General features: G+C 48.3%; 5 protein-coding genes across 12 annotated transcripts in view; 1 reads left to right on the forward strand and 4 right to left on the reverse strand.

Moving 5' to 3' along the window:
- Positions 1-244: 244 nt before the first annotated feature.
- SDHD (succinate dehydrogenase complex subunit D) lies at positions 245-3,165 on the reverse strand. Its single transcript, XM_042882260.1, has 4 exons — positions 3,093-3,165; positions 2,918-3,022; positions 1,953-2,097; positions 245-892 (listed from the first exon to the last, which is right to left on the reverse strand). Exons 1-4 carry the CDS (start codon positions 3,148-3,150, stop codon positions 727-729), a joined length of 474 nt encoding a protein of 157 aa, XP_042738194.1. The 5' UTR covers positions 3,151-3,165; the 3' UTR covers positions 245-726.
- A 796-nt stretch (positions 3,166-3,961) lies between these two features.
- Positions 3,962-8,445, reverse strand: NKAPD1 (NKAP domain containing 1). Of its 4 annotated transcripts, none has more exons than XR_006181028.1 (6): positions 8,208-8,445; positions 7,848-7,948; positions 6,679-6,834; positions 5,814-5,867; positions 4,492-5,061; positions 3,962-4,043 (listed from the first exon to the last, which is right to left on the reverse strand). XR_006181028.1 is itself a non-coding variant. In XM_042882257.1 (5 exons), the coding sequence occupies exons 1-5, from the start codon at positions 8,274-8,276 to the stop codon at positions 4,545-4,547; spliced, it is 897 nt and encodes a 298-aa protein (XP_042738191.1). In that variant the 5' UTR covers positions 8,277-8,445; the 3' UTR covers positions 4,203-4,544. The 4 variants fall into 4 exon arrangements, 1 of the variants encoding a protein (XP_042738191.1); XR_006181027.1 differs by having other exon boundaries at positions 3,962-4,046; positions 4,488-5,061; XR_006181029.1 differs by having other exon boundaries at positions 3,963-4,046.
- A 69-nt stretch (positions 8,446-8,514) lies between these two features.
- Positions 8,515-12,947, forward strand: PIH1D2 (PIH1 domain containing 2). The gene is made up of 4 exons (XM_042882250.1): positions 8,515-8,818; positions 9,078-9,323; positions 9,850-10,115; positions 10,224-12,947. The coding sequence occupies exons 1-4, from the start codon at positions 8,515-8,517 to the stop codon at positions 10,368-10,370; spliced, it is 963 nt and encodes a 320-aa protein (XP_042738184.1). The 3' UTR covers positions 10,371-12,947.
- DLAT (dihydrolipoamide S-acetyltransferase) lies at positions 11,618-19,550 on the reverse strand. The gene is made up of 14 exons (XM_042882459.1): positions 19,317-19,550; positions 18,968-19,069; positions 18,398-18,522; positions 18,127-18,283; positions 16,926-17,052; positions 16,403-16,599; positions 15,733-15,898; positions 15,477-15,544; positions 15,095-15,187; positions 14,894-15,001; positions 14,214-14,329; positions 13,780-13,942; positions 13,497-13,633; positions 11,618-13,227 (listed from the first exon to the last, which is right to left on the reverse strand). Exons 1-14 carry the CDS (start codon positions 19,533-19,535, stop codon positions 13,098-13,100), a joined length of 1,908 nt encoding a protein of 635 aa, XP_042738393.1. The 5' UTR covers positions 19,536-19,550; the 3' UTR covers positions 11,618-13,097.
- A 1,077-nt stretch (positions 19,551-20,627) lies between these two features.
- DIXDC1 (DIX domain containing 1) overlaps positions 20,628-25,231 on the reverse strand; it is a 32,582-nt gene continuing 27,978 nt past the window's right edge. For all 5 annotated transcript variants that reach the window (XM_042882604.1, XM_042882601.1, XM_042882603.1 and 2 more), the window contains 3 exons: positions 24,101-24,209; positions 23,468-23,576; positions 20,628-22,610 (listed from right to left, as the gene is read on the reverse strand). In XM_042882604.1, coding sequence (XP_042738538.1) covers positions 22,530-22,610; positions 23,468-23,576; positions 24,101-24,209 — 299 coding nt within the window. In that variant the 3' untranslated portion in view covers positions 20,628-22,529. The remainder of the gene's footprint in view (positions 22,611-23,467; positions 23,577-24,100; positions 24,210-25,231) is intronic.

The raw sequence follows: 25,231 nt of genomic DNA on the forward strand, positions 1-25,231 counted from the left end.
AATTCTTGCTGTATTTTCATTATGAACATCACTCTTGTATAAAGTCTATGTTAACTCTTTAGGAATTAAGGACAATTCATATAAAATATTCATATTCATAAAACATTGCTTGTTTTATAATATCTAAACGAATAAAGCAAAGCTATAACAGCTTGAATGAGTATTTGAAGTGATTTTAGAAAAATATATAATATATGCAGAGTAAAACAGCAGTAGTAAAAATCATTCAGAACGACACACGCAATTTCTGCAAATTCTTTATTGGATGGATTAAGAAAAAAGTATTCCCCTTTCTCTTAGGGCCTGAAGAGTTACAGGGAGTGCCTTACACACAGTTCATTGTGATGTCAGAAATAATAGTTCTATTATCGCTGAGTCTGCCTTGAAAACAGAAAGCAGTATTTCAGAAAAACACTCATGGAAGCTGCCTGTAGAAGGAAACCATCCTCAGCTGTACTTTGTTATTCATGTCACCCCTTCCCATTTGCAGCTTAAATCAACTCACTGGACGTTACCCACTTTAAATCCCAAGACTTTTCCTGCTGTAGCAATAAATCAAAAGAAAGATGGGGATTTATTTCTGAAGGATGAGCTCCGAATTGGCTGCTATATGTACAAACTATAGACCCTTGATTATTCACTGTTCTTGCATTAAACTTTTTGTTAAAAATATGGTAAAGCAGAGGCAGCAAGGAACAATCATGTTTGCCAGCAACTAGTTGCATCTCAGAGGCTCCACAGCATGGCCACAGCCTTGCAGATACCAACGTCGTAATAGTTGAAGTAGCAGAGGCCAGCGAAGGTAACGGCCGACAGCACATACAGACCTGTGTTGGCCACTTTGATGGGAGTATCCCCATGGACATAGTCAGTTATTACCTGCCCAAGACCCCTAAAAAACAAGAGAAACAAGCAGAAATCAAGAAAGAGCTTATGGCAGCATCCTACTGGAGCAGCACTGCTATGAAAGTGCAAACAAGTCAGTATTTTCACCACCCTATGTTAGAACTACCTAGAAGGCATTTAGTTCCCACTCAAAGAAGAAGATGCAAGTAAGAAAAAAATACATAAAAATATTCCATACATTCTATTGAAATACATAACTATTGGCTCAGAGTTTTCTTAATGACAGGGTGGAAAGTGTTGATTACAGCTCTCCCAAACAGAGATGTGCCTTTACAAAGCCATGGGTAACTAATCTGACTTTGAAGGCCTAAAGAAAGCAAACTGAAGGAAATACACTTTCTGCCTGAACTCTGGGACTCCATGACGTGTCTTTAGATTAGAAAGTAGCTAGAAATTAGCACTGTTTCTTTTTCTACATCTGTCAGCCTTGAAGTGAACTCTCTGCTCCAGAGTAAAACTGTTCAGCAACAGGAAGACTGCCACAAACTGATGTGGCAATTCTCTTCCCAAAATCATAGTTGTGTTTACCTTCTGCAATGACAATTTGGTAAAAAAAAACAAAAGAAAAGCAGAAGCATATTCAATTTTCTTCCTAGGATTTTTCCCTAGCAATACTCTCAGTCCTGCAGCAGATGCCATCACAACAGAACACTGAGCTCAGTTTCATTTAGATGGGGTTCTGAAACCTTAATGATGAGTGTGAGAAATGGGGTGCAAGGAAGCCCTAGATAGAAGAGCAGCAGAAAATGGAAGCGATCTGAAAGGCAACCAACTCTTCCATTATGATGGCTATTGTCTGTAAGCGGGCAGTGGAATAAGGGTCAGGAGTAGAAGCAGCCACTCTTGCACTGCCAGCTGTGCTAACTTCAGCCCGAGGTACAGTCAATCTTGTCAAAGGCCGTGGCAGTCACTAGAGTGTCTGCCTGCCTCTCTTTCCAGCAGTTTTATGCTGAGAACCAGCTGACTCAGAGCCACATCTGGTTGTAAGACTTGGGCCACCCTCACTCTCAGACCCGACTCTGTTTTGAGGAACCCGCTGTGCTCACCAATGGCCATGGAGAGTGAGTGCTGCAGCCAAGGAGTAGTCCACGGCCGCCCCGGGGTACAGGTAGGCAGCGGGGAGCAGGCCCAGCAGGAGGGCACTGACTGCACGCTCACTGGTCCAGTGCAGGGATGCAGCCTTGGAACTGCCTGCAAGGAAAGTGCTGTTCAGTGCAAAGCTCTGTTCAAGTGCTGCAACTGCACAAACAGGCAGCCTGGTCCAATCTGCCCCATGCAATTTTTTCAACCTGACTACTATGCTTTGATTTGAGCAAAACCAAGATGCTTCTGAACAGTATATATGTTTTATAATGCCTACAAAGATTGCTTTAAATATTCCTCTTTTTGCCGCCGTTAAGAGAAGTTTCCTTGAATACAAAGAAGTAGAAACTCAACAGCAGAGCTCCAAGCAAACACAGACCATTACAGCCTGCAGTCACAGCCAGGCAGCAGAGAAAGCACTGTGGCAGTTAAGCCAACTTCTTTTACAAACACTTCTGTGCATTTCCCACTCCTGGGTTGCACTGTCATGGCCACAGAGCACCAACCTCCCACTGTTGTGCAGTGACAGAACAGCTCCAGCTCAATCCCCACATCCCCACGCAGTGCACAGCAGCATGCCCTGCCCACCCCCGACCCCGTCGGGCCGATCCCGGTGACCCAGAAGCTCCGCTGCCGTACAGGTTCCACCTGCAGCACTTTCGCTATTACCGCTGCAGGGCCACACAACTATTAAGCCCTATTTACGCTTCTAAACTTTTCGCAGAAGCGCAGAATGGCCAGGGTTGGAAGGGACCTCAAGGATCACGAATCTCCAACCCCCTGCCACATGCAGGGCCACCAACGTCCCCATTTAATACCAGCCCAGGCTGCCCAGGGCATCCAACCTGGCCTTGAACCTCCGACTCAGGACGCTCCCGACCGCGCCCTCACGCAGAGCCGCAGTTCAGCCCCGGTCCCGCAGACGTACCGCGGCCCTCCGGGGCACCGCCATGGCTCTGCCGGGCCGGAGCGCTGCGATCGGCGGCGGCCGCCAGCACGGCGGGGCGTTGGAGGACGGTCCCGCGGAGCAGAGCTGCGGAGAGAGCGAGGCCGGATGAGGGCCGGGCGGGGCGGACGGCGCGGGGCTGCAGGCGGGCACTCACCCGTCGGGACGCCGCGGGGCCGCGCCAGCCCCGCCCGCAGCAGCACCAGCGCCGCCATCGTCCCCTGCTGCCCAAGGGCACTGCGCGCCGGAACCGGACGTTGTTGGCTCACACGCGTTTCCGCTTCCGGGTTGCCAGACGCACAACTGTGCACGGCGCGGCGGAGTGGGTCGCGGCTGTAAGGGTGCGGCTCCCCAGAGTGCTGTCCGCGAAGCGGCGGCACTGCTGGGCGTTGTGGCCGCAGAGAAGCGCTGCGATAAAGGCTGGCTGCGCTCGTAAAGGAACTTCCCCGCTGGGTCCCTTCCTCGCGGTGACTCTGCTTTGGGGACGGAGCCACGGCCTGAGGCAGCGCGCAGCCCTTCCCCCGGCTGCCAGCCCCCGCTGCCCGCTCTGAAGTGACACGGGGCGCCGAACCCCAGGCCTCCGGGTACTTCTGTTCGCGTTCCGTGCGGGCCGAAGCCGGAGCCGCGCGGGGCAGCGCTTCCACCCGCCCCTCTTCTGCCTCCTTTCGGCCCGCCCCAGCCCCTGCCCTGCTCCGGCAGCAGCGCAGCACCACCCCGGTGGCTCAGGCCTGGGCTGCCCCTGGGTTTAATTCCGAAACAGTGACAGGTGCATCAAACGCGTCTTCATTTATTTATCTGGTGAAAACAAGGCTTGGCTGTCACCTGCAGGGAAAGCCACTCTGTACCAATCTCTCATTAATGCATCGGGCAGACCAGAGCCAGAACACAGCACCCACCGAGGCTTCTCTGCCAGCACAGGTTCAGCACCCCCAGGAGGACCGGGCACAACCCAGCGCTGCCAGGAGCTGGAGAGAAGTCTGAAACAATCACTCTGGTGTCTTCTCTTCGTAATTGTGGAAGGGGTCAGCGCACCTTCTGCTGAAGGAGAGCATTCTCTCACGCTCCCTTCTGTGCCCCACTGACCTGTGCACGATGCCATATAGGTCTTCTGCTGGAGAGGGGAAAACAAAGCTACCACAGGGCTAAATCCAGTGACATTTCCTTTGTTAGCAACTCAGCCAATGGACTTCTTGTCTCTCCCCACTCTTATTGCAAGTTTTGGTCATGACTTGGGTAACAAAAAAACCAAACCCAACAAACCAACAACTCCAAACTGTTAAAACTTAATTTAAAAAAATAAAACGGTGCAAACATGCCTGAATTCCCCTGCAGACAGCCTGTAACACTTTTGTTCATCAACAACCAACCAGTCATATAAAGAAAACCTCAAGTTGGCAGAACTAGCCAATGTGCAAGACAGGTAACTGGTCCCCTGCTTTCCTGAGCATCAAAACAGTGAAAAGCAGGGGAGAAGCTACAGCTGGCTGCCAGGGCTCAGCATCTCCCCTGCGGATGGCAGGACGTATAAACCACAGTGCTGAAAGAAAAATACCTGCCTCTGTCCTCTATCGCGTTGTCTGTGCCGCAGCCCGAGCTCAGCATCTCCCCATCAGTCCTCCTCTGAGCTCTCCTCCGACTTCTCGTCAGCGGCCACTTTCCAGTTCTTTCTCTTGCTCCTCTTCTCTGCTACTTCGCTGTGCCGCTCCGACACAGAGTTGTGACGCTTCTTTCTCTTTTTAGTGAAGTGTTTCTCTTTTTTCTCCTCAGATTCATTGTCCTCAGAGCTGCTGATGGTTGAGCGGCTTGCATGGGAAAAGTCACTTTCCTGCCCAGAGGAAGAGGTAGGTTCCCTAGCAGGCACTTTCCTGGTCTTCTTTTTGCGCCTGTGTTTCCCCTTCTGAGTGCTTGAAGTCTCCTCTTCAGAGCATTCGCTCTCCCTGGAGGAATCTGACGATGACCTTCCCTGGTCCTTTTTCTTCCTCTTTTTGTGTGATCTCTTTTTTTGCTTTTTCTTGTGCGATTTCTTTGTTTTTTTCCTTTTGTGCAACTCGTGGGCAGTTTGTTTTCTCAGATGAGATTTCTTCTTTCCATTGACAGCATTTTGTTTGTCTCCTTCTTGCTGGTCACTGTAAGAAGAACAAAGGATGATAAGAAGAAAGCAAACAGGCAGGCAGAGAACAGCCAGGACTTGTTTCAAGCAAGCCCATCAATTCAGTTGAATAGTTCAGGGAAGCACACTTAGTAGCTGTGTTTTTGTTTCAAATGCTTGTTAACAGCTTGAGTCCACACCTTATTACTATCTCCATTTAAGGTATTTGAGCCAGAACCAAGGAGAACAGATACTGAAAGCCAGTGAGTGATGAAAAACTAATTTATGAAGGGTTATTTCCAATCTGTAAGTCTGACAAATATTGTATTTGATTACTGCTAGGTGAACCTTGGAATGATCAGTTCTAAGATCTTATTTTAGAGCTAAGTCTCCACTTTCCAGGGTGCTGGGAGAGTTGATTCTCTCCAGATAAAGTGCAAATCAGAAAACACGGGTATATTATAAGGCAAAGGGGAACCCTGAGCTGATATCTGATTCATCTGATTTGGATTCAGCCAACTGCTCTGGTTCTCTGTTGGCCCAGACCCCCAACATTCAGAGCATTTTAGTAACTCAAGTTAAAGCCAAACGTCTAATTAAGAGATACAACCCTCTCCTGAGACTCAGGCAAGAAGGGAACCACATTAATGCATCACATTTTTTTTCAGTGGGTATCTGAAACTCAATAGTGCTGCTTTGACATTAAAAGTAGATTCATAATCTCAGTTTGTAAAATTCCCTACGTAGCCTGACAAATTTGGGATACATCTGCGGCCCCATTAGCCTTACCTATCTGTATCAAACTCTTCAGGGTACAGCTCCTTATAGCCACTGTGGCCCCATCTATGAGAAAGTAGAAACATCTATTAGCAACAAACTGACCGAAGTTCAGGGAAAAAAACTTCTGAAAAGACAGAGCCACAGAATGAGCATTGGTTTAGACAACAAGAGAGGCATCAGAACCTTCCCAGTACCAAAAAAAAGAAGGAAAACCAACTGATTTGGTTAGCAGTTTAAAAGCACTTTCTGTTTTTAGGCTCCTTCCTACTTCTAATCACAGCAATAATACAACTCATATTTATTTAAAATAACCCCAGAGAGCACTGAATTGCATTTTTAGACTTATCCTTGGACAAAGTAACAAATACTAAACTTAGATGGAAAATGCAGGGCTGAGCTTTTGCTGCTTACTGTGACTTAAGAATTCTGTTGATAAATACAAATTTGGTAAATTCAAATCAGACACTCTGTGTGTCAGTGCAAAGTGCATCTGACTTACTGGATGAGATCAAACACTACTTCGTAGTAAGTTTCAGTACAGTACTCCAGAATACAAGGGGGAATGGTGTTGAAGTGAGACAGGGGAGGTTTAGGTTGGATATTAGAAGGAAGTTTTTCACACACAGGGTGGTGAGGCACTGGCACAGGTTGCCCAAGGAGGCTGTGGATGCCCCATCCCTGCAGGCATTCAAGGCCAGGCTGGATGTGGCTCTGGGAAGCCTGGGCTGCTGGCGGGCGACCTGCACACATCAGGGGTTGGAGCTGGATGAGTGCTGTGCTCCTTTGCAACCCAGGCCATTCTGTGATTCTATGACGCTATGAAAGATGCTCTAGTTACAATTATGGTCACCGAATGTTGATGCCCTCCACAGACCTGTCTGGCATGTTGGCTTCACATTCGTAGAGTTTTTTATTCCATGACCGTGCTCTCAAAAGATCATCTTCGACTGGGTTGAGAAAACGGGAGTTCTTTGTTTTCCAGTCAGCCCCGTGGCCCTCCTCATCAAAGCCATCACTGCGCATCCGACTGCTGCAGAAAGAGAACAGTTGTCCTTCAGCTGTCAGTCCTGATGGAGAAACTTTCTGAGCAAGGGGTTAGTCCAGCGAGGGGAGCAAAAATCCAGCAAGTCTTGGGTGTCCATCTATGCAAGAAGACCAACTATCATTTTAACAGACAGTCATCACTAGAGCTCTTCTACAACCAGTTCAGTAACTAACACCATTTACATTATTTGTAAATAAATTTACACATTTATCACTGCCTACTGCACACAGCACAATTCGTGGCATGCAGGGATGCTCAAGGCACTGCGCTAGAAGGGGTCACCTCGCTTGTCACAACAAACAGCTCTGCAGGAGACTGACAATTTGCAGTGATACACAGCTGTTATAAACACAGAAAATGGGGAACTTGGAGAACAGAACTGACTTGACTGAAACTGCAGTTTGGTCAGCACCAGCTGAATTTTGAAAATTATGAAGAGGGCCTGGAGCATCTCCCATAAGGAAAGGCTGAGAGCACTGGGGCTGTTCAGCCTGGAGAAGAGAGGGCTGAGAGGGCACTCAGCAGTGTTTATAACTATCTGCAGTGTGGGAGTGAGTTGATAGAAGCAGACTCTTTTTGGTGGCACACAGCAATAGCACAAAGGGCAACAGGCAGAAACTGGGACGCAGAAAGCTCCAAGTGAGCACAAGAAAAAATTTATTTACTGTCTAAGTGATGGAACAGGCTGCCCAGAGAGGAGAGGTGGCAGAGTCTCCTCTTCTCTGGAGATATTCAGGAACCGTCTGGATGCCCATCTGTGTGCTCTGCCATAGAGAACTGCTTTAGCAGGTGTTGGACTCAGTGGGATTCTCTCCAACCTCTACAGTTCTGTGGTTCTTTGATGAAAGGTCAGATTTAAGCCCCGGTCTGAACTCTCCCAGGTGAAAATATAACTATATAACCACTACGGTCTCCATACGTTACTACGAGACCGCGATCACAACACGCCCTCTGCTGTGGCAAAGGGGCTCAGCCGCGTCCCGCGGTGCGGAGCCCACCTGGAGGTGTCCGACAGCACTTTGCTCCGCCGCCGCCAGAACGTCTCCTCTGCCTGCCTCTCCCACTCGCGGATCTTCCACATCTCCGACTCTTCCTGGATCTGAAAATCGCGAAAAGGGAACGGCCGAACACGTTGAGCTCCCGGCTCGGACTGCGAGCCCAGCCGCTCACCGCCGCACGGACGGACGAACCTCGCGTTCCCCACGTCCCGCATCTCGACGCCGCCGCTACGTGCGAACGCGATCTGAAAGCCGACAAAGCGCAGCCGGAGCCCCGCCGGCACACCGCGCTGCCCCCGGGAGCCGCGCCGCAGGGGCCGAGCGCCCAGCACCGCCGCAGCGCCCGCGGCCGGGCCGTACCTTGTTGTGTGCGCCCGTGTGCCGGATGACGTTCCGCAGCAGCACCTTCCCCACCGGCACCCGGGACATCCTTCCTTCCTTCCTTCCTTCCTTCCTTCCTTCCTTCCTTCCGTCCGTCCGTCCTTCCTTCCTTCCTTCTTTCTTTCCTTCCCTCCTTCCTCTTTCCGTCCCTCCCGCTCTCACCGCGCAGCTCCACGGACCCGCGCCTCCGCCGCCCGGCCCGATCCCGGCTCCCGGCCGGAAGTGCCGCCGCCGGGCGGGCCGGGACCGGAAGAAGGGGGGCACTTCCGGTCGCTGTCGCTAGGCGATGGTGGACGCGGCGCTGGGGCTGTGGGCGCTGCTGGACGAGATGGCGGAGAACGAGCCGCAGAAATACCGCCGGCTGCTGCGGGAGCGGCGCGCCGAGGCGGAGCGGTTCTGCTCCCGTCCCGAGCCCCGGCTGTGCGTGCGGACTCTGCCGGTCGCGGGGGAGCGGCGCCGGGGGCTTCGCGCCGCCTGTGGGCCGCTCTTCGTCAACGTCTGCGGCTGGAGGCGGGTGCCGGCCCCTGCCGAGCCCCGGGCCCGCATCCCCGTCATCGCGGGGCCGCTGGAGGAGGTGGCGGGCGGGGAAGGTGCGATGCCTTGCGCCGGGCGGGGGGAGCGAAGGGAAGGCGGGCGCGGCTCTCCGTGCCCAGGGAACCCCGAACGGGAAGGCGGGTCCTCAAAGCCCAGCCAGCGCCACCCCCGGCCGTGGGCAGCGCTGCCCCCCGCCAGCTCAGGCTGCCCAGGGCTCCATCCCATCTGGCCTTGAGTGCCTGCAGGGATGGGGTCTGCAGACACTGCGGGATGTGGTGCCAATACAGTAATTTTGACACAACTTGTTTTCTGTAGCCTCTTACAGCATTATAGATATTGCATATAACCCAGATGTTCTGCAGAGGAGAGAAGAAAACCCAGAAGCAATGGAACATTTGATTCATTTAACGCTGAAATTCGTAGAGGAGCGGTGCAACCTTATTCTTTCACATTCGTACAAAATTGAATCTTTCAAGCTGAAAGGAAGCCCAGAAAGGATGTGGCAACGACTGAAAGGCAGGCAGCTGCCACCACCCCACCTCGGTCAGAGCACAGAGAAGGGTAGGTGGAGAGCTGCTTCTGCTGTCTTTAAGGGCCTGATTTCTACAGCATCCCTAGCCCTCACCTCTCTGACCCCACTTCTTAAGCGTAAACCAAACACTTCTAAAAAAGTAAATTGAGTAAGAGGGTAGGATTCGTACCAGGCTGCCATCTGCCTGCATTCATCTGTGGTGCTTGTCTCTACTTTCCTTTTTATTAGGGTTAAGAAACTAGTGTTACTGAAAGAGCAAATTCCTTTTTCCTGTAATCTCTAGACATGGGAGCTCTGCCAGGGTCTGATCCTTTGTGGTGCCAAGTTTCTTTTCCTCTAAAGTGAGTAGAAGAGGTTGCTGCTGTAACCAATACTCTGAAAACAGCAACTCTTAACAGCTCGGCAAGAAAGCAAGTTGTGAGGGAAGGAGAAGCAGTGGTCTGTCTAACAGAAATGCCAATGGCAGAGCTAAAATTTGTGTGGTGTATTTGCCAAGTAGCCAACGTTTCAGTTCTTAGTAACTGACTGATGTAAAAACCTCACTTTTCTTCAAAGAACTGATACTCCATCAGCTGCTGCACAGCATAGAAGCTGAGGACTGCAGCGACGCTCCTGTCCTGCTGAAGGAAGAAAGTGTACCGCAGTCTAAAGTGCAGCTGATAGAGGAAATCAGCAGTACAGAAGTGCCAGAGGAGCTCAGCACCCCTGCCTATGAAATGACCACTGTGAGGGATGCAAATAACGAGCCAGTAAGAATTACACTGAAAGTTGAGTTGCCTGAGGTTAGCTCTGTTTCTGAGTGTGATCTAAGAATTTCCAAGGTAAGACAAACAAGAATAACCTCACTTTTTTCTGTCTGTACCACGTTCTTAGAAATACTTGTTGCTAATTCACTGCTAAGTAGTTAATCACTTACTTCCTTGTTTTAGGATGACGTGATCATCAATGTCCCTGAAAAATACAAATTACAAGTAGATCTGCCAGAATTAGTGGATGAAGAAACAACGACAGCTGTGTTTAATAAAGGAAAAGGGGTGTTGTTCATCACAGCACCTGTTGCCAAGCCTGGGCAATAAGGGATGCATTCTTTAGTTTGTGTTCTCAGATGACAGAACTAAACAAAAGCCCAGAATGAGAATCCTGACTCCTGATTGGTAGTGAGTTAATGGACTTTCTCATCTTCAGAGGTGAATATCTCAAAGGTATATGTAGAAAAGGAAGTCAGGAGGAATAGTGGCCCACTGAGCTTTGGAAAACATAAGACTGTAAATACTCAAGAAATAATTGAATACATTAATAGTTGTATGTAAATGCACACATACACTTATTACATCATTAGTACACAGCAGTAGCAGGCGTTTTGTTGTTGTTGGTCAATAGGTTATTTTGCTTACTGGATTAATGTGTTTAGTGCAGCTCTGATGTGTATTTCATGCTGCAGCAGCCAGCAGAGGCATCACACACAGTTCTACACGTCCTGCTTACAGCCAACCCCTGCTGACCTTCCCTGCAGCACTTTGTGGTTATGTCATTGACTGTGCCGACCTCGCTTCTTATCAGTTTAGAAATCTGTGAATGAGACCACGAAACGACAGGCTTTGTATATCCAAAGCATGGTAAGAATTGAAGTTCCAGGCAGGAAGCAACCAGTAACAATTTTGGAGCATTTCAGGCAGGAAAGCCACCTGCATTCATTTACAGAATAAAGAAGCAATGAAAGGTTACTAAGAACAATTAGTAGTCGCTGCCAGGGGGAAAACAAAAGGGAGCTTAGCGCCTATGGCAAATGCACACACCATCGCATTATTGCAGTGATGTATTGTAGGGTACATCGCAAATCAAAACAGACAAAAGCTGCATCTTTAAAATGTAAACTCCTGAAAGACCACGAAGCCCCAGGTTCTCCTCTGTTTCTTAGAAGGCTGTACAGAAGCACCGGGGATTTGCAGCTATCAGAGCCAGCAGGCAGCACCAGCACTGTAAGCACACACGGGGGAGAGACTTGCAGCCCAACAAATCCTATTCCAGACTCATCTGGGGAGTGCAGCTGCAGGGTGTTGACCGCTCTTACTGCAGGGAGAAAACTAAAGCTTCCATGAGCCAGAACTTGAGCTGCTGCTGAGCAGTGCAGCAGGGAAGCTGGGAAGGCTCAAGCTCGGTGCTGCGTGGTATCCTGTGCTTAATGACCATCTCGGGATATCTGTGATTACAACTGAAGGTTAACAGGGTGAGTGTCGCTGTCAGATGGAACGGCTGAGCAGCGCTGCCTGTGCCACAGCAGTACAAACAGCCACACGACTCCACAGAAAAGCACTGCAACGTGTTTTAGTAGTTCAAAACATTTAATGGAACACAGGTTCACTAGAGCAAGTCTGGAACCCAGATATTTTAGATCATTAAAAAAAAAACCCAAAAACATAATGCACTTTTTTGCTTAAGCCAGGCATGAAAACCAGCTATCACAGCAACCAGACATTAAATAGTTCCCACAAAAATATTTAATTTCCACAGTATTTTCTTTCAATATCTTTAGTGGGTTTTGTAGCAGAACTTTACAGGGGACACTCAATGTGAGACACAGAGCTACAAATCAGCTTCGTCTCTTTTTGGTTTGGTGCGGTTCAGCTTTTGGTTAACTTTCCCCCGTTCAATTCTCCTGGTCGTGCTGAAGTTCCCCCACCATCCTCCTTTTTGCACAAACATTTCCATGCAGGAAGTGGAACTCAAGCACGTCCAGCATTGCACCCCTTTCGGGATACAATGACTGGGGTAACTGGACTCAAGTCCAACAAGCAATTCCAACATTTTACATACAATATATACATGGACAGCAATTCTGCAGTTTGCTGAGGCTGGGACAACACAGACAATTCAGGGCAGCACTGCAGTACTGGTGACTAATGCACTCCTATGGTAGAAAAAGCCTGAAAAAGTTTCTGAATGCTCGCATCACACATGATTAACACCCACTGGTGGGATTAGGAGCATGTGTAATTTGCCTACATGGTTTCCTACACACAAAGTCTCTTGGAAATTCTACAGAACAGTTACTTCCATGGCATCACAGTCTGATACTAACCCAGCAAGAGGCAAAGCAATTAAAGATCTTCATATGAGAAGCACATGTAAGTGAAAGTCTATGACAAGACAGCACGTTCCCCGTGATGCCTGAGATGTGACACCACAGTATCAGTGTTCTTTCACCTTTAAAGTGCTCAGAAGGGATCCCAAAGCTGAGAAGGTCCAAACCAGTGCTAAATTCCAAAAGAGACTTGGAATGCTCACACTTGGCCTTTGAGAAACTATTCCCAGGGGCTTCAGTCCCTCAGTGCATCTGCCATTGCCACCCATCCCAGCAAGAGAATAGAATAAGGGAATTCACCTCCTGTATTTCAGTTTCATCTCATCTGAACTCCTGTGGAGAGATGTTTGCAACTCAAATTTCTGAAAACGGAGGTGGTGAAATTACCTGCTATGCACCCCCACCTCATCCAACCTAGCTTAGAAGCAGACGGCAGCACACATACTGCCTGGATCATCTTTAAATCTGGGATGCTAAACTGTTTTGGAAGAGTTTGCAAGTTAACCAACTGTATAAACATACAGAATAGATGTAATATTGCCTTGAAAAGCATTTTTGCAAACCTTTTCTCTGTACAGACTGGTAAGAACATTACCAGATAATATAATACATGTTTAAAATAAAAAATGGAACTCTTTAATAAGTCTGAATACTAAAGTCTAAATAGCTTGTTTAAAACAGAACAGTGTGACCCAGGAACATTCTGCTTTGCATGGTTCAATTATAGCAGCATGGTTACTGGCTTTTCAAGGAAATTCTTGAATTCAGCAAGCCACTGTGCTCCAACAGCTCCATCTACAACACGATGGTCACAGCTCAGTGTCACGGACATCATACTGGCCACATCAAATCTGGAAAAAAAGAAAAGGAAAAAAAAACATGAACAGAATTTTCTATAAATCACAGCCAAGGCGGTGACTGAACAAAGCCAAGCAGCTTCAATCAGAGAACTGGCAACAACAACGGTGTCTGGAGACAGACATCGAACAAAATGCCCACACTGGAGTGCAGACCATAATAATTCCTCTTCTACAAGGAAAAAACACAACTGTGTGCGTAGCCGTTATTTCAGAGTTCAGATCCAGAAACTGAGGACGCAGAGAACCAGATGAATGCTTACCCCTTCTCATTGTCAGCTGGCACCAGCTTTTTCTCTGAGGAACCAACCGCAAGGATGCAGGCTTGAGGAGGATTGATTATGGCAGAGAAATTCTTAATGCCATACATTCCTAAATTGGAAATTGTGAAAGTGCCACCCTGCAAGAAAAAGACATTCACAGAAAACTCAGGAAAGGCGTTTCATGCAGAACGAGGATGACTGAGATATCACAAGATAGACTTTGCTCATTCTGAACATGGACAGAAGCCAATGGCAGCAGTTAACAGCAACTAGAGTTCCTCACCTGGAATTCATGTGGCTGAAGTTTACCTTCTCGGGCTTTAGTTGCCAAAGAGACCACGTCCTTACTGATGGAAGCCAGGCCCTTTATATGTGCATTAAACACAATAGGAGTTATGAGCCCTGCAGCAGTGCTCACTGCAACGCTCACATCCACTACATGATTTCTGCAAGACACAACAGAGGTGCCAGTTACGTTAGCAAGACTGAAAGAAAAAAAATTCACAAACACTACGACAATTCTAAGTTAACATTCATTTTGCAACAACTGTTTAACCTCCGACACAAGATTCTCAGCACCTGGATTAAACCCCTTCAACCTCTGTACAAAACCTGCTCCCCTCCCTCCTTGCAATATCACCAGATTATCTGCTGCTGTGCCATGAACTCTTTACTGAACAAAAAAAGTTTCTGGCTTCGACCGTACCATAAACTTACTGCCTAATAACTGTGTCCATCCATGAAGAATTTGCCTCAGGCACCTTCAAGCATGCCAGAGCAGAAGCTTTAATTATGAAGTCGTTGACAGAAAGCTTAACATTATCTGAGACCATCTGTAAATGAAGAGATATGAGCTGTCAGTTTGTCCCTCACACGTTGAATAATTTGGACAGTCACTGCATGGAGCCTTGTTTAGAGAAAATGTAAAAAACAATCATACTGACTGTAAACATTCGTATCAGAAGTGCCAAGATAACGCAGGAGATGAATACACCTCCTTCATAATTCAAGGCACAATTTTCGGTGACTATTTTTCCCCAATCTTGGCTTAGAATTAACATAATTTTGCTTGAAATTTTTACCCTTTTTTGTCTTAAAAATTTTTTAAATCTTTTTCCCTACTTTTCATCTGAAAGAACAGAACACCAGCACACAGAGTACAAAGTGGCCCTCTCAGGGAAGTTCGATGTCAGCGCACTGCTCCTCAGTAAAAGTTCTCCTGTCACTGACGGTCCAAAACTGATCTACAGCACGTAGGTGAGACACTGAAAGGACTATTTTTCCCCAAGCCAAACTGGCATATCACCAAAACCAGGGTGGGGAAACCCGTGAGAGAACGCAGCTTCACCATATCTCCTAGCTTCAGCTATCTCACCACAGCTCCCCAAATACTTCACCTGATTGAGTTCTTTTCGTAGCACCAGTACTTCTCCCATGTTTACATCAACAGAAAGGTAGTAGTGAGGTATTGTTTGTTTAGACTGCATCAACCGCTGAGCAATGACCTGTAGGCACACAACAGAGGAGATGAAAATGAACAAATTCAGAAAACTCCTGATTGTAAATCACGGTGCCAGGAATGGCAAGAACGTTCTCACCCTCCGAATGTTGCTGATCGGGATATCTGTGAAGGTCCCCACTGGTGCTGCTGCAACTGCAGCAGCTGCAGGAACTGCTTCCACTGCCGGAGCCTGCAACCAGAGGAGGACAGCACTGTTCATGGCACAATCCAGGTATCAATTGCAGAGTAGCTCAGTAGGTAAGGCAAGCACTGAGGACATGCTGTCTCTTGCTTGAGAGCAATAGACACTGACTCAATCTCTGCTGACAACCAAGTTCGTGCCAAACCCTACCACTGATTATTAAGTGTAGTACTTGAGTGATTTTGAAACACGACACTGAGGCACACAGCGATGAAGTTCCTAAAATGGTAAATCCTGCCTCTGTGCACCCATCCTCAGTGACCTCAAGTCTACTCACTGGGGCAACCCGTGGTGGCACAAAAGACTCCACATCTTTCTTTGTGATTCTACCATCTGGTCCAGTACCTAAGGGTGTCAAAGAAAAATGTAAGAGGATTAGTTGCAAAAGGGCATTGCTTCTCAAGGAGGTTTTGTTCAACAGAGATCGGTGGGGACAGCTGCACAGCTGAATGTCCCCAGCAGGGAAAAAAGCAAAGAACAGGCAAATATGTAGCTAGAGGGACAAACACCTCAGGACAGTGAGAGCACCTTACCTTTCACTTGGGCAAGATCAATTCCTTTTTCTGCCGCCAGTTTCTTTGCTAGGGGACTAACCAGGATCCTTCCCTTCCGGGGAGGCGGCCCAGGTGCTGCGACTGCTGGAGTTGGAGGAGCAGCAGGCGGGGGAGGAGCAGCAGCAGCAGCGGGAGCTGCCGCCACCTTAACAGAACAAACACAGCCATTAGTTCCACGACTGTTTTGCAAAAGTCTTGAAGGTTTCACTTCAGTGCAATCAAAGAACAGGACTATCTCATTACCAGTCAAGGGAATAACAGAAATAATCTGTAATCTGAAAGGATTCAGAACAGTTTCCTAGCACTAGAAATCAAAGCAGAAACTTCCAGTGCAGGACATCAACCAACCTATTTAATTTTACACCGAAACAGTGAAATAATGCAATGTATGCTCCTAATTTTCAGGGAGGCATCAAACTGGTAAGAGCAATAGGTCAAGAAGCACTCATAACTGCTGTTCCAGTTTTTGGAGGGCCAACCCAAGAAGTGATCTCTATCACGAATGCACCTGCTAGCCCTGCACTCACAGGATCATAAACATTACTGGAGTCAGGGCTTCATACAGTCTAACCAGCACCACAGTTCAGATCCAGCCAGTCACTCTTAATCGTCCCCGTAACTTCTCTCCCTGCCTAAGAAGGGTCCTTACTGGTGAAGGAGGGAGAGGAGGAGGAGGAGGAACTTGTGCCTTCATATCAGTTACTGCAGTCTCTCGGTAGTCAGCAAAAGCAGGAATATCAGACTCCTTCTCCACAATGATGCAGAGGGTTGTTCCTAATGGCACATCTCTTGTTCCTTCAGGCACCAATATTTTTGCCAGGTAGCCTTCCTCCTGCACTTCAAAGCCTGAAGGAAAAATAAACAAAATTCTTTTGGTGCCTGTCGCACCAAATGGTAACTCTGAAAGATTAAGTAACTAAAGCTGTCCTGTATTTAGTAGACAAAAAATTCTTTTCAGTGTAAAAGGCAGGAAACATCTCTGTGCACTGTACACTCCTACTGTGGATTGATGGGGAAGGAGTTATTTCTGGGAGCTCCAGTGGTTCTCTCTCCAGCAGCACAAGATACTTTTTAACTGCCCTTTTTTCATGCCCTGAGCAGCCAGGGAACAGCTGGCACAGAGGCTCCTCTAGATCTTCCCTCATCCGTTCTTGGCTTTGGAGTTGACTCACCTATTGTGGCTTTATCTGTCTCGATTTCTGCTAGTAAGTCTCCCTCATTCAGTTTCTCCCCGACCTTCTTTTCCCACCTCTGCACTGTACCCATTGTCATGGTGGGTGACAGAGCAGGCAGAGCAACCTGTAAGCCAGAATACAAGTGCATCAGATTTGGTGACTCAAAAGGAGCAGGGACATAGTTGAGAGCTCTTGACTAAATGACGCCAACCTAAAGAAGCAGCCAACCTTTAACACACTCTTAGATCTGATTCCATTACAGAAGTTTGGCTTCTTTTGTCAAGGCAAGAAAACAAGCAAAAGCAAAAACGAAGAAATCTAGGTACCCAATTCACTAGCAGGCAGCTGCTGTCTGTAAGGCTCAAAGGAAGGCTTCAGCAAGTCACTTTGTCTCTGACAAACTTGCCTGGTTCCTGTAACAGCTATACAGACTTGTCTTCCACCAAGTGCTTAAACATGCTGTAGGTTTAGACACGTACTGTGTACAACAAACACAGCACATATAACAGCTTTAGAACAGAACTGGACAAATAAACCAATTAACCAAGTTAAGTAGGTAGAGTTAAGTCAGATCAAGAAACCCAGTTCATTTACAAACTTTTCATAACATCTCAGACAAACCAGCTTCCATGTACCTTAGCTGTGAAAGGAGATATTTTACACCTTGTGTTTCAAATTAACATCACAGAACTACCATGCTACAAATGCTCAGGTAGAACAACAATGGATGCACACTTCAGTACCTAAGCAAACAGATTATCCACAAATACAGCTCATTTTCAGCTGCTCACAAACACATGTGGCATGTTTGGAGTATCTCACACTTCTGGGTTCTGCTGAGATCTGAGCAGAGCCCTCGGGGTTCATTCACACTAAGTACAAGGTCTTTTTTGTATCAGAGCTGTCCAAACCATAGGAATGTAGCAATTTCTTTCTCGTTTGCTGAAGTAACCAGGAGAAACAAGCATATCCTACTAGCAGCTGGGATAAAAAAAAAAATCATAGTAATAAGAAAACTTTCTGGGACCACCCCAAATAGCTGCTTTAAGCATGCACCACTCTGAGAGCCGTGCAGTCCTGTAATAGCTAATGCTCTCCTGACAGTTCCTGACAGTTTTTATGATAAAACATCCTACAGCAAATGATGCCAAAAAAAAGAAATGTGCAACAAACCTTAGATGGTTAACAATGCTCTTACCTGCATATGAGGAGGATAAGAGCTGCCAGGAGCCTGAGGAGAAGGCGGAGGTGGGGGTGAGGGTGCTGCAGCTGGAGGGGGAGGCACTGAGGCTGCAGGGGGAGCAGATGCTGCAGAATCCAGAGTGTAATTTTTAAAGGCATCAACATGTTCAGGCCTAAAAACAACCAAACAAAAAAATCAGTCCGATGAAATCGCCATGGCCTTTAACACAGGGCACCCACAAAGCCCCAAAAGAGAAAATTCAATAAAGGGTTAGGAAAATACATACTTTTCTACTGTGATACATATTATGGCCCCAATAGGAACATCTCTTGTTCCCTCTGGTACCAGAATTTTGGCCAAGTAGCATTCCTCCAAACTCTCAAAGCCAACTGTTGCTTTGTCTGTTTCCACCTTTGAGAGAGCAAACAGGACAACGTTATGGAAAGGGAAATACCAGTGAGCTCCAAGCCCTCCAGCACGGCAGCGTAGGGTGAGGGAGCACAAAGCACAAATTGCCAGCTGGGGAGAGGATGCCTCTCAGAAGGGCGAGTGCTCCTCCTGCTCAGAAAGACCAAATCCAGCAACCAGTCCTGGAAGAACCACAGAATGGACAAGGCTAGAAGGGACCACAAGGATCACAAAGCTCCAACCCCCTGCCGCATGCAGGGCCACCAACCTCCACATTTAACACAGATCAGGCTGCCCAGGGCCCCATCCAACCTCCAGGGACGGACGGGGCATCCTCAGCCTCTCAGCAGCACCTCACCGCTCTCATAGGAGAGAACTTGGAAACGTGCTCAGGCGAGGCTGGGCAGTGGCAGAACCGAGAGCACAGCAGCAAAGGCCCTCAGCGTACCTCTGCGATGAGATCCCCCTCACCGATCTTGTCGCCCTCCTTTTTCTCCCAGCGCGCGATGGTGCCCATCTGCATGGTGGGGGACAGCGCCGGCAGAGCCACCTGCGGGGGGAGGGGCGGCGTCAGGGCACGAGCGGCACCGGCAGCGGGGAGCCGGGGCAGGGCGGGACAGCAGGGAGAACCCGGCTGCCACCCCAGCGGGGCGGGACGGGGCCGAGCGAGGGAGCCGCGGGAGGCGCGGCCGGCGGCGGCGGGGCTCGGGGAGCGCGGGCGGGAGGGATCGAGGCCCGCGGCTCCTGGGAAGCGACCCCGAGCGGGGCGAGGCGGCCCGGGGGCGGGCGGTTCTCACCTTCTGGTGCGCCGGCAGGCTGCAGCAGCGGCACGGCACGAAGCGGGGCCAGGAGGGAGGCGGCAGCGGTTCGCCGCGCCTTCGTACCAGACCGCGGCCCGGAGCCCCGCCGCCCCCCGCCGCGGCGCGACCGATCCCGGAGGCGGCGCCGAACGCTCGGCAGCCCCGCGCCAACCCCGCTGCCCCCGGAGCCACGCGCCGCCACAACACCCGCCACATCCTGGAGCCGGAGCTGCCGCCGCGGCACCGCCGCCGCTCGGTGACCTCCTCCGTCCGGGCGCGGCGCCGCACGGCTCGCACGACGCTGCTGCGCTGCCGTAAAGCGCGGACGGGGTGGGGGATGGGGGGGGGGGCGGCGCGGTGTGCGCATGCGCTGGGAAGCAGCGCCGTCCTTGCGGCGATAACGCGGGTCGCGTAGGAAATGGCGAGCGCCACGTCCTGAGCTTCTACAAAAATATATTTTAGCACAGATCGCGTCACTGCGTCAGCTCAAAAGTATAGGGGTAGGTGAGTAAGTTGGCAGACGGGCAGAAATAAACACGAATTCCAGCCAACAGAATGGAAGTCCTGCTGTACGTGCGGTATAATAAACCTGCTGAAGTTACTGCAGCAGATTCCATGTCGGCACAACAGCTGCTGCTGTTACCAACGAGGAGCAGCAGCCCACAGAGGCCTTTCCCTCTTTCCTCTGCCCCTTTATTACCACTTCCAAACTCCTTGTAAATCAGCAAACATCAGTAAACGGCTGGGGAGGGCTGCAGAGCCATGGCACAAAGCTGAACACAAGCAGCCTGTGAGTGCAGCGCTGCTGAGGGGAGCGTGGCAAAATGGGGCTTCTGCTTCAGTGCCAGCTCTGTGAACACAGGGAGCCACATCCAGGAGCTCGAGAACAGAGCAGTGCATCAGTTCTGTCTCAGGTAACACCTGTTTTGTCCCAGCTTACGTGTGATGTCAGTACTGATTAAAGGTACAGTCTTCAGTCTTCCTCCTTCTCAAGTACGAAGCTCCTTGCTGCTCTGGAAAGCATTTGGCCAAATTTGAGTTTCAGTAAGCACGCTATGTGTGTCCACAAGGTGTCACCTGAACTGCCCTAAGAACAAGCCTGAGACTCCCGACCGCCTCCTGTATCAGCTAGCATCTGTCTTTTCCCGTAGGAAAAAGGCAAGGTGTCCATTAGAAGCTCTGATAACAGCACCAAACAGCACTGGCCACTGGAACTGGCAACTACAGACCTTGAAAACTGTCTCCATAAAATCCCGAATGTGTGGCTCTTGCTGAAATAGAATCAGTGAGCAAAAACTGAAGAAACACTTGAGAAAAAAAGCCTGCAATTGAAATACAACAATTGGTTCCAATATAACAACCCCACACTGTCCTTAACAACCCACTAAAGATCATGCAACAGAAAACTATTTCCAGGGAGGAAGCAAATCCTTCTTTTCCAAGCGAGATGGGTTCCCCTGCCCTGCACCCACCGATGAACTTGCCCACTGATGAGGTCTCCTACTGATATTAGCCTCTGTCTGTAAAGAAAAAGTCACACAACAAATCATACAGGCGTGCCATCTTGTGCCAGACTGGCACAGGGCCTTGTAAAATCCTTGAGCTCTTTCCTGGACAGTGAAGCAGTGAAAGAAGAAATAGCGTTCTTACTGCCTGTATAAGCTGGCAAAACATAAAATCCAATAGGAACTAGTTGGATCTCCAAAGTAAAATAAAGTCAAACCCAGTGTTGTGTGAACAGAAGACCATACAAAACATCTCAGCATCCACTAGAGAGTAAAACACCGTATAATGCGTGCAGAAATATACAGAAAGCACTTGCACTGGTATAAAAATATCCACAGTCCTCAGACAATGTAAACTGGTACAAAATAATTCCGAACAGTAACATATTTACAAAAGGACACGTTAATATAAAACAGTAAAACCAGGTTCACCCCCTCCTAGCCTCATGCACGGTACAGACATGTGGGCAGCCCATGAAAGGGCCACATGGACTGAGAATGAGCAGAGCCTTGACTTGCCTTTTGAAATTTTAAATCAACAGTGTCTGCTGCAGACCAGAGCCAGTGCTGTGCAAGTACAGCTGACAGGCAGCAGGAGGACAGAGGCAGGCAAAGCAGGGGAAAAACAGAATGAACAAAAAGCAAAACAAACCCCACAGAGCCTCAGGGATCTCAGGGCTCAGACCCTCTCAATCAACTGTTCAATTCCTTGCTCCTCCAGAAAGCCCAGCAATAGGCATAGCAAGGAAATGGTGCTACTGACAGGACTTATTATAAGAGTATTGATGTTTGGTGGCTCTAGCAACCAGCAGACAGTAGCATAGTGATGCCTGTGCACAGGAGGTGACAATCAGTTGCTATGATAACAGAGGAGGCAGCAGGAGTGCAGAAAGGGGTTTAACAAGGAGGGGGGAGGGGCTAAGAGTACCTTAGGGAAGCAGCTGATCCCAAAACGAAAACTTTCACCAGAAAAGTTAAGTACCAAGATCCCACAGTCCCCATGGCAACAAAACAAACCCAGAGGACCTCGGAAGTACATCTTTGGAGGACAAATGGGAGAAGCAAGGCTAGGAACCAGAAGCCTGAATTTGGCAGAAAGGGAGCTTTGCCAAGCTGGTGATCTTTGCTTCAGATCATGCATAAAACCTCCAGAAGACTGTCTTCCTTCCCCAGGTCTGCTCAGTCTGACTGTCCACAAAGTTCACTCTGCTCCTGCAACACATGCACGTTCAAGACCAAAGCTGGTCAAACCTTCTGCTTGCACAATCTAGCTGTTTCTTCAGACTCACAAAGGCAAAGCTTCGCATTTTTGCCATCAGAGTAGATTTATGCAGTACTGTGTACAACAAACCAGATTGAGATGCCCAGCTCACAGACTGCAGCACATACAGCAGGAATTGAGAAGCAAGGGAAAGGAAAAATGCATCATTAAGGCCGTTAGGGTTTAGTTGACAGGAAAAAGCAAGGTGTTTCTTTCCCACAGATAACTGTTTCAGTCCCACAACGCTGTCTGTATTTGGCCACAGAAAGCCAGGTGTCCATGCCAGCCGTCCGTACACACAACGTGCATTACCCGCTGTTTGCAGAGAAGCCCTTTCTCTTGGCAGCTTGCGTTGGACTCCTTCCAGCACACATGCTTTTTGGTCACTCTCTGAGCTCAGCAGCCAGTCACAGGTTTCCATAGTGACAAGACCTAAAAGCTTGATTAATTCTCCCCATGGTCTTCTTCCACCCAGGCCACAATTTTCCCCTCCCATCCAGGAATGATGTCATCATCATGGAATACCTATGAAAGAAGAGTCCAGTCACATCTGAAGTCTGGTCACTGCTCTCCCACATGTGAATAGCATTAGAGGCAGGCATCAAGTCAGAGATCCAAGTTTCCAAGTTACAATTCTACAACACAGCTCACATAACACGCACCTCACCCAACGCTGACACATCTCAATGTTTTCAGATTTTAAGTTGAAAACTAGATCTGGCTCCTTCTTCAACCTTAACAGTCATTACTATTTTTTAATCAGAAAAAGTGAAATAAACACAGGAAACACATCTCTTATCCATCAGAACACAATTCCCATCTGTTTCTGCAGAATGGCTAAATAGTCAGCTGACCATTCCCAAGGGAAGGTAGCCCTCTGCACTTGTGTTCATCAATTTGTGAAACAGGAACTACCCTCAATAACCTTTAATGAATCCAATCCATACCAACACCAGCTTAAGCTCAAACAGGTGTAATTCAGCACACAAAGGAAAAGATGCACACAGATAAGATAAACACAGCTCCTCTGAAAGACCTTTAAAATGACGTAGGAGGATGTTTTTAAAATAAATGTTGCAACAGATTTCATAAAGCCACTGTAAGAGCCAGAAGTGTAGCCTGTGTTTTGCCAATAGCCTTTGCCTATAGGGCTCTGGAAACCCCAGACAAGCAGTCACGTTTGTATCATTGCTCTGGCTGAGGATAAAAACATCTCATTTTTAGCTTCTCAGAAGAAGGAGCTTAACCTACAATTGTGGAACCTGGCTGTCTGTTTGGAGACACAAAGATTGTTTTAGTTTAGAAGTGATGTGAGCAAGGTCTCCAGGGCTGTGTCACAACACTGAACCCAGCAATGGCCAACAGTGAAATTGCACACCTACCTCCTCTTTGACTGTGCCAAACTCCGGATCCAGGGCTTTGAAGTGGTACCGGTGGGTTCCTTCACGATCAATAGCTACCTTAAAATCCTTCAGAGTCACTTCCCCTAACCTGCAAAAAGAATCCAACACTACCCTTAGTACCCTGGACAGGCTTTATCTCAAGTGTTATTGTATGGCATGCAGGGTCACAAGCACAAGTCAGGCTAGGCTCTCAGAACATAAGCCACAGGGATGTGAAGAGCGTGCCTCTCCAGGAACACTCCTGTCAACCCCAAGGTCCTCTTCAGAGGAAGAATTTCCTCCAAATTTTCTAGGAACCACCTCGAAACTGCCTTTCTCCCTTTCCCATTCGCACTGATTGATGTGTTTTTTGGCACAGGAGTCCTGTGCTATATGCCAGAACAGAACTGTTTGGATACCTTCTCTCTGAAGTTAATTAAAAAACAAAAAATTTCCTAGGGTTCTAAAACAAACATATCAGCTAGGGGACTGCTTTCAGTCAGTGGTATAAAATCCAGTGCCTAAGTTAAAGGGAACCTGTGCTAGTGGTGACCATACCCAGAAGAGATCAGACTAATGTTCTCAAGGAAACAAGTACCTCCCAAATCAAAGCAAGGCAAAACTAAATCTCACCTCTTTGGTATGTTGACCATGAAAGGTGTGAGGGAGCGGTCAGTGAAGTACAACACTTTGGTGCAGGCACTGGTACTCATCACAGGTGTGCTGTGAGAATGAGGCAGTTCTGCAAGGAAAAGAACCCAGAGCACAATAATTGGAGAACAACCTGTCTCACACCACAACAGGAGACAAGAGATGCTCTCAGCATCAAACTTGCCATCAGGAACAAAGAATCTCCAGGTGGGATGAGATTCTTACAGAAGTGGCTATCCCTGAGAAGGACCAGGTATTCCTCTGCTTAATGAAAAGCTTTGGATTTTAAGGTAACAACAAATTCAAATGTGTCAGTGTATAACCAAGATGTTATAATTGCAATATAATCAAAAGAGTAAGGCAAAGTGTATAACCAAGATGTTATAATTGCAATATAATCAAAAGAGTAAGGCAAAGCAAACAGGGATCACAAAAGAGAATAAGTAGAAGAGCTTACCCTTGGGTTGAGCTCACTAGAAGATATCAAAGAGGAGGATCTCCAGAAGAGATCCTTCCCCTCTGGTAGCCAGCTCTTAAATAGGTCCAGGAGGGGTGGAGCCAGGCTCCACCCCTTCCGGTAGCACAGGTGAATTGCCTTCACCTGTGCTCCTCTGGCTGACTCATGGCTCACCTCAGGTGATCAATCAGAGGTTCAGGCCGTGACTCAGCAGTTGCCATACACTCCACCCCTTCACGGCGTGAACCAATGATCAGGTTAACTAAAGGGTAAGCTTTCCCTAATACAGAGATCCGGTATATCGCGACGCTTATACAATTTTATCGCGACGTATGTTGGTACAGTTCAAGACAAGTGATGATTAGTGGATGTCCATACTCTTCTATGGGCCAGTGCTCGATGATGTGCCTGGAGGCATGAGGTCCTGAGGTGCAAGTCCATTCTATGTTCCATCAGTCCCATGCAGACCATCACCGGGTGTTGTACGTGATCTGACAGCAACACTGGAACGCTTGATGGCATTTTGTTCCTTCCGGTGGTCCTGAAGGCTCACAGACTCACGGGGAGTAATACAGATGTTTTACAGGTACCAGGAGGGGAAGGTCTGCTCTCCAGGGCAAGATACAGGCCGTATTTCTGTCTTGGGTCAACACTTC

Source organism: Lagopus leucura, unplaced genomic scaffold (genome assembly GCF_019238085.1).
Source record: "Lagopus leucura isolate 7727_CA_CO unplaced genomic scaffold, USGS_WTPT01 Super-Scaffold_100034, whole genome shotgun sequence".
Lineage (NCBI taxonomy): Eukaryota > Metazoa > Chordata > Aves > Galliformes > Phasianidae > Lagopus > Lagopus leucura.

Bases quoted from the DNA above. Each gene is read 5' to 3' on its own strand.
- SDHD (XM_042882260.1), bottom strand. From the start codon at position 3,150: ATGGCGGCGCTGGTGCTGCTGCGGGCGGGGCTGGCGCGGCCCCGCGGC. The intron at 3,023-3,092 runs GTGAGTGCCCGC...CTCTCTCCGCAG, and splicing joins GCCCCGCGGCGTCCCGACGG to CTCTGCTCCGCGGGACCGTC. The intron at 893-1,952 runs GTGAGCACAGCG...CTTGTTTTTTAG, and splicing joins CTCACTCTCCATGGCCATTG to GGGTCTTGGGCAGGTAATAA.
- NKAPD1 (XM_042882257.1), bottom strand. From the start codon at position 8,276: ATGTCCCGGGTGCCGGTGGGGAAGGTGCTGCTGCGGAACGTCATCCGG. The intron at 6,835-7,847 runs GTGGGCTCCGCA...CTCTTTCTGCAG, and splicing joins GTGCTGTCGGACACCTCCAG to CAGTCGGATGCGCAGTGATG. The intron at 5,062-5,813 runs GTAAGGCTAATG...TTCTTCTTACAG, and splicing joins GAAGAGTTTGATACAGATAG to TGACCAGCAAGAAGGAGACA.
- PIH1D2 (XM_042882250.1), top strand. From the start codon at position 8,515: ATGGTGGACGCGGCGCTGGGGCTGTGGGCGCTGCTGGACGAGATGGCG. The intron at 8,819-9,077 runs GTGCGATGCCTT...TGTTTTCTGTAG, and splicing joins GGAGGTGGCGGGCGGGGAAG to CCTCTTACAGCATTATAGAT. The intron at 10,116-10,223 runs GTAAGACAAACA...TCCTTGTTTTAG, and splicing joins GTGATCTAAGAATTTCCAAG to GATGACGTGATCATCAATGT.
- DLAT (XM_042882459.1), bottom strand. From the start codon at position 19,535: ATGTGGCGGGTGTTGTGGCGGCGCGTGGCTCCGGGGGCAGCGGGGTTG. The intron at 19,070-19,316 runs GTGAGAACCGCC...CTCCCCCCGCAG, and splicing joins GCCTGCCGGCGCACCAGAAG to GTGGCTCTGCCGGCGCTGTC. The intron at 18,284-18,397 runs GTATGTATTTTC...GGTTGTTTTTAG, and splicing joins ATATGTATCACAGTAGAAAA to GCCTGAACATGTTGATGCCT.